Below are 6,000 nucleotides of genomic sequence, written 5' to 3' on the forward strand. Positions count from 1 at the left end.
TCCCAAGAAAGCTAAGGTAACTGAGCTAAACGACTACCGCCCCGTAGCACTCACTTCCGTCATCATGAAGTGCTTTGAGAGACTAGTCAAGGACCATATCACCTCCACCCTACCTGACACCCTAGACCCACTCCAATTTGCTTACCGCCCAAATAGGTCCACAGACGATACAATCTCAACCACACTGCACACTGCCCTAACCCAACTGGACAAGAGGAATACCTATGTGAGAATGCTGTTCATCGACTACAGCTCGGCATTCAACACCATAGTACCCTCCAAGCCCGTCATCAAGCTCGAGACCCTGGGTCTCGACCCCGCCCTGTGCAACTGGGTACTGGACTTCCTGACGGGCCGCCCCCAGGTGGTGAGGGTAGGCAACAACATCTCCTCCCCGCTGATCCTCAACACGGGGGCCCCACAAGGGTGCGTTCTGAGCCCTCTCCTGTACTCCCTGTTCACCCACGACTGCGTGGCCACGCACGCCTCCAACTCAATCATCAAGTTTGCGGACGACACAACAGTGGTAGGCTTGATTACCAACAACGACGAGACGGCCTACAGGGAGGAGGTGAGGGCCCTCGGAGTGTGGTGTCAGGAAAATAACCTCACACTCAACGTCAACAAAACTAAGGAGATGATTGTGGACTTCAGGAAACAGCAGAGGGAACACCCCCTATCCACATCGATGGAACAGTAGTGGAGAGGGTAGCTAGTTTTAAGTTCCTCGGCATACACATCACAGACAAACTGAATTGGTCCACTCACACTGACAGCGTCGTGAAGAAGGCGCAGCAGCGCCTATTCAACCCCAGGAGGCTGAAGAAATTTGGCTTGTCACCAAAAGCACTCACAAACTTCTACAGATGCACAATCGAGAGCATCCTGGCGGGCTGTATCACCGCCTGGTACGGCAACTGCTCCGCCCTCAACCGTAAGGCTCTCCAGAGGGTAGTGAGGACTGCACAACGCATCACCGGGGGCAAACTACCTGCCCTCCAGGACACCTACACCACCCGTTGTTACAGGAAGGCCATAAAGATCATCAAGGACATCAACCACCCGAACCACTGCCTGTTCACCCCGCTATCATCCAGAAGGCGAGGTCAGTACAGGTGCATCAAAGCTGGGACCGAGAGACTGAAAAACAGCTTCTATCTCAAGGCCATCAGACTGTTAAACAGCCACCACTAACATTGAGTGGCTGCTGCCAACACACTGTCATTGACACTGACCCAACTCCAGCCATTTTAATAATGGGAATTGATGGGAAATGATGTAAATATATCACTAGCCACTTTAAACAATGCTACCTTATATAATGTTACTTACCCTACATTATTCATCTCATATGCATATGTATATACTGTACTCTACATCATCGACTGCATCCTTATGTAACACATGTATCACTAGCCACTTTAACTATGCCACTTTGTTTACTTTGCCTACACACTCATCTCATATGTATATACTGTACTCGATACCATCTACTGTATGCTGCTCTGTACCATCACTCATTCATATATCCTTATGTACATGTTCCTTATCCCCTTACACTGTGTATAAGACAGTAGTTTTGGAATTGTTAGTTAGATTACTTGTTGGTTATCACTGCATTGTCGGAACTAGAAGCACAAGCATTTCGCTACACTCGCATTTAACATCTGCTAACCATGTGTATGTGACAAATAAAATTTGATTTGATTTGGGGCGCTAGAAACATGATATTCAGATCATTACATTACATTACATTTAAGTCATTTAGCAGACGCTCTTATCCAGAGCGACTTACAAATTGGTGCATTCACCTTATGACATCCAGTGGAACAGTCACTTTACAATAGTGCATCTAAATCTTAAAGGGGGGGGGGGGGGTGAGAGGGATTACTTATCCTATCCTAGGTATTCCTTAAAGAGGTGTGGTTTCAGGTGTCTCCGGAAGGTGGTGATTGACTCCGCTGTCCTGGCGTCGTGAGGGAGTTTGTTCCACCATTGGGGGGGCCAGAGCAGCGAACAGTTTTGATCATACAAACAGCATGTACTCTACCTTCATACATCCATGATCCAACAGACTGATTATCACTTTCTTCATTCTGACCGTTATCAAAACAAGACACATCTGTCGGTCTGCGATAGATTGTCCTCTACATCCTATAAACAAGATACATCGTGTACACCTAGAGAATGCTAACCATTCAAACTCATACGTCCAACAAACTGGTTACTTCCTGTTGCCATCATTGGGTCTGTTAGCAGAACGTCCAGAGCAACAAGTAACAGCTAAAAGACGGATTTGTTCAATTCACCCATCGTGACGCCAACAGTAACACGACTTACCTGTCAATTCATCTAGAAACAGCTAACAGGTGTCTGGGACTAGTATGTACCAGCATACGTGTGCCACTGAGCAATACATACTTATGATTATGATTCAGGTCTACGATACTCATCCTGATGCAAATTAGAATATATTTATATTCAATTTAGCAGTTAGACGCTCATCACGAAGAGATGCTTTCAGAAAAAAAAAAAATCCTCTCTTTTTCTCCGTCACATCATTGATATTTGTACTGCAATTGTTGAGAGCAAGTAAGCTTCTCACTGTAACATTTTTACAGCTCCTGTATCCTGTGATAAACACATTTAAGATTTTTAAACAAATAAAATATCAAAACGTGGAAAATCCATCAAGAATTACCAGTAGGAGGGGTGGTTTGTGTTGGTCATTGTGTTGGTCATTGTGTTGGTCATTGTGTTGGTCATTGTGTTGGTCTAATGGACAGTCTGCCTGCACTGTGCTCTTCTCTTGTAACCCGACACCCACATCCTCCTACACAAATCATCAATCACGTCATTGGTTTTTGAAAGTCTGATTGGTTAGAGTCGATCCAAGAGTTTCTTTGAATGACGCCCCTCATTTTGACATCAGCACAAACGACATGTAGGATAAGAGCGTCTGCTAAATGACTTAAATGTAAATGTAAATGTAGGATAATCAGTTTGAAGCCGTATTAAAACAGTTTCGAAACGTAATTCGTAGTGAGTCGTCAGGCAACTCCACTAATTAAATATCCAGGCAAAGGCCTATCACAATGTGAGCAGAAGAGAAATATTTCTCCACATTTACAGTTGCTTGAGTGGTATTCACCCCCTTTGGCATTTCTCCGATTTTGCAGATCCTTCAGAGTTATCTTTGGTCTCTTTGTTGCCTCTCTGATTAATGCCCTCCTTGCCTGGTCTGTGAGTTTTGGTGGGCGGCCCTCTCTTGGCAGGTTTGTTGTGATGACATATTCTTTCCATTTTTTAATAATGGATTTAATGGAGCTCAGTGGGATGTTCAAAGTTTCTGATATTTTCTTTGTAAGCCAACACTGATCTGTTCTTCACCTCAACTTTATCCCTGACCTCCTTGGTCTTCATCGTGCCGCTTGGTTGGTGGTGTTGCAGACGCTGGGGCCTTTCAGGACAGGTGTATATATGCACCCTCTGCATCCCAAATGTCACCCTATCCCCTATATAGTGCACTACTTTAGACCAGAGCCCTATTCCCTATATAGTGCACTACTTTAGACCAGAGCCCTATTCCCTATATAGTGGTACTACTATAGACCAGAGCCCTATTCCCTATATAGTGCACTACTTTAGACCAGAGCCCTATTCCCTATATAGTGGTACTACTATAGACCAGAGCCCTATTCCCTATATAGTGCACTACTATAGACCAGAGCCCTATTCCCTATATAGTGGTACTACTATAGACCAGAGCCCTATTCCCTATATAGTGCACTACTTTAGACCAGAGCCCTATTCCCTATATAGTGGTACTACTATAGACCAGAGCCATATTCCCTATATAGTACACTACGACCAGAGCACTATTCCCTATATAGTGCACTACTTTAGACCAGAGCCCTATTCCCTATATAGTGGTACTACTATAGACCAGAGCCCTATTCCCTATATAGTGCACTACTTTAGACCAGAGCCCTATTCCCTATATAGTGCACTACGACCAGAGCCATATTCCCTATATAGTGCACTACGACCAGAGCACTATTCCCTATATAGTGCCCTACTTTAGACCAGGGCTAAGGAATAGGGAATAGGGAGCCATGTGGAACACAACCCTTTACTGACAAGTGTCTGCTAAGCCAAAAACATCATATCTTTGCAAAACTGTCTGCTGATATAGTTCAAATGTATCAAAGAGTCTCAGTCATTTCTCACCCAAGTATGATCTCTCTCTCTCTCTCTCTCTCTCTCTCTCTCTCTCTCTCTCTCTCTCTCTCTCTCTCTCTCTCTCTCTCTCTCTCTCTCTCTCTAGATGTGTGAATCTACCTTTACTATCACCGATCAAACTGCTCGTCTGGGAGCATGGAACAATCTTCCATCACCACGGTAACATCAGACGGCAGGACAACCGACAGAGGCAGACTCCGGATGATGTCACAAAAACCACAACAACAACCAATTTCCTGAAAAAAGAGAGAATACTAAAGTCTTTAAAGTAGGACTGAATAGTCTTCTATAACCAGCTTCAACAAAGACCACTGTCTCCTGTATAGGCACAGAGTGGTTTCTCCGTACACCACAAATAAGAGCCAACTAACTACCTATGCACATCTCACTCAATCACTGTGAATTGTAATGCTAATAACGTAGCCACGAGGCCAAATATATCAGTATTGTTAGGCTATAGCACGGTGACGAAGAGGACAATATTAGCAAACATTTGAAACATTATTATGTAGATAGTGAAAGTAGTCTAGAGTAACACAATATAGAATGACTGACCTATAGTAGTGCATAATTATTTGTAGATTATTTACTGAAAATTATTTGTAGATTATTTAGTGTAGATTGTTTGTAGATTATTTAGTGCAGATTATTTGTAGATTATTCAGTGCAGATTGTTTGTAGATTATTTAGTGTAGATTAATTGTAGATTATTTAGTGTAGATTAATTGTAGATTATTTAGTGTAGATTAATTGTAGATTATTTAGTGTAGATTATTTGTAGATTATTTAGTGTAGATTAATTGTATATTATTTAGTGTAGATTAATTGTAGATTATTTAGTGTAGATTATTTGTAGATTATTTAGTGTAGATTATTTAGTGTAGATTAATTGTATATTATTTAGTGTAGATTAATTGTATATTATTTAGTGTAGATTAATTGTAGATTATTTAGTGTAGATTATTTGTAAATTATTTAGTGTAGATTAATTGTAAATTATTTAGTGTAGATTAATTGTAGATTATTTAGTGTAGATTAATTGTAGGTTATCTAGTGTAGATTAATTGTAGATTATTTAGTGTAGATTATTTGTAGATTATTTGCAGATTATTCATGTAGATTATTTGCAGATAATTTAGTGCAGATTATTTAGTGTAGATTAATTGTATATTATTTAGTGTAAATTATTTGTAAATTGTTTAGTGTAGATTATTTAGTGTAGATTATTTGCAGATAATTTAGTGTAGATTATTTGCATATTTTTTTAGTGTAGAATCTTTGTAGATTCTGTAGACAAGATGGGGTTGGGTGAGCAGGGGATGGGCAATAAATACATGGGATGAAATGGAAAAATTGCTTGAATATATCAGATAAATAAAATATATTTAACATCTAGATATTCCTTATTTTCTGACTATGAATGATGATCATGTGCTCTTTGCATTAAGTGGTAGAAAACATACGATTTACTGTCACAACTGGGGCTGTGGCGGTGTCTCTCTCTCTCTCTGTCTCTCTCTCTGTCTCTCTCTCTCTCTCTCTCTCTCTCTCTCTCTCTCTCTCTCTCTCTCTCTCTCTCTCTCTCTCTCTGTCTCTCTCTCTCTCTCTCTCTCTCTCTCTCTCTCTCTCTCTCTGTCTCTCTCTCTGTCTCTCTCTCTCTCTCTCTCTCTGTCTCTCTGTCTCTCTCTCTCTCTCTCTCTCTCTCTCTCTCTCTCTCTCTCTCTCTCTCTCTCTCTCTATCTTCTCTGAACCCGATCA

The 6,000-nt window shown here is 41.4% G+C and overlaps 1 protein-coding gene across 1 annotated transcript in view; it reads left to right on the forward strand.

Moving 5' to 3' along the window:
- Positions 1 to 5,028, forward strand: part of LOC124004214 (amphoterin-induced protein 3-like) — a 47,457-nt gene extending 42,429 nt beyond the window's left edge. Inside the window, exon 2 of the mRNA XM_046312977.1 lies at positions 4,328 to 5,028. Within this exon, the coding sequence (XP_046168933.1) occupies positions 4,328 to 4,405 (78 nt within the window). The 3' untranslated portion in view covers positions 4,406 to 5,028. The remainder of the gene's footprint in view (positions 1 to 4,327) is intronic.
- Positions 5,029 to 6,000: the final 972 nt, after the last annotated feature.

This window comes from Oncorhynchus gorbuscha, linkage group LG18, assembly GCF_021184085.1.
Source record: "Oncorhynchus gorbuscha isolate QuinsamMale2020 ecotype Even-year linkage group LG18, OgorEven_v1.0, whole genome shotgun sequence".
NCBI lineage: Eukaryota > Metazoa > Chordata > Actinopteri > Salmoniformes > Salmonidae > Oncorhynchus > Oncorhynchus gorbuscha.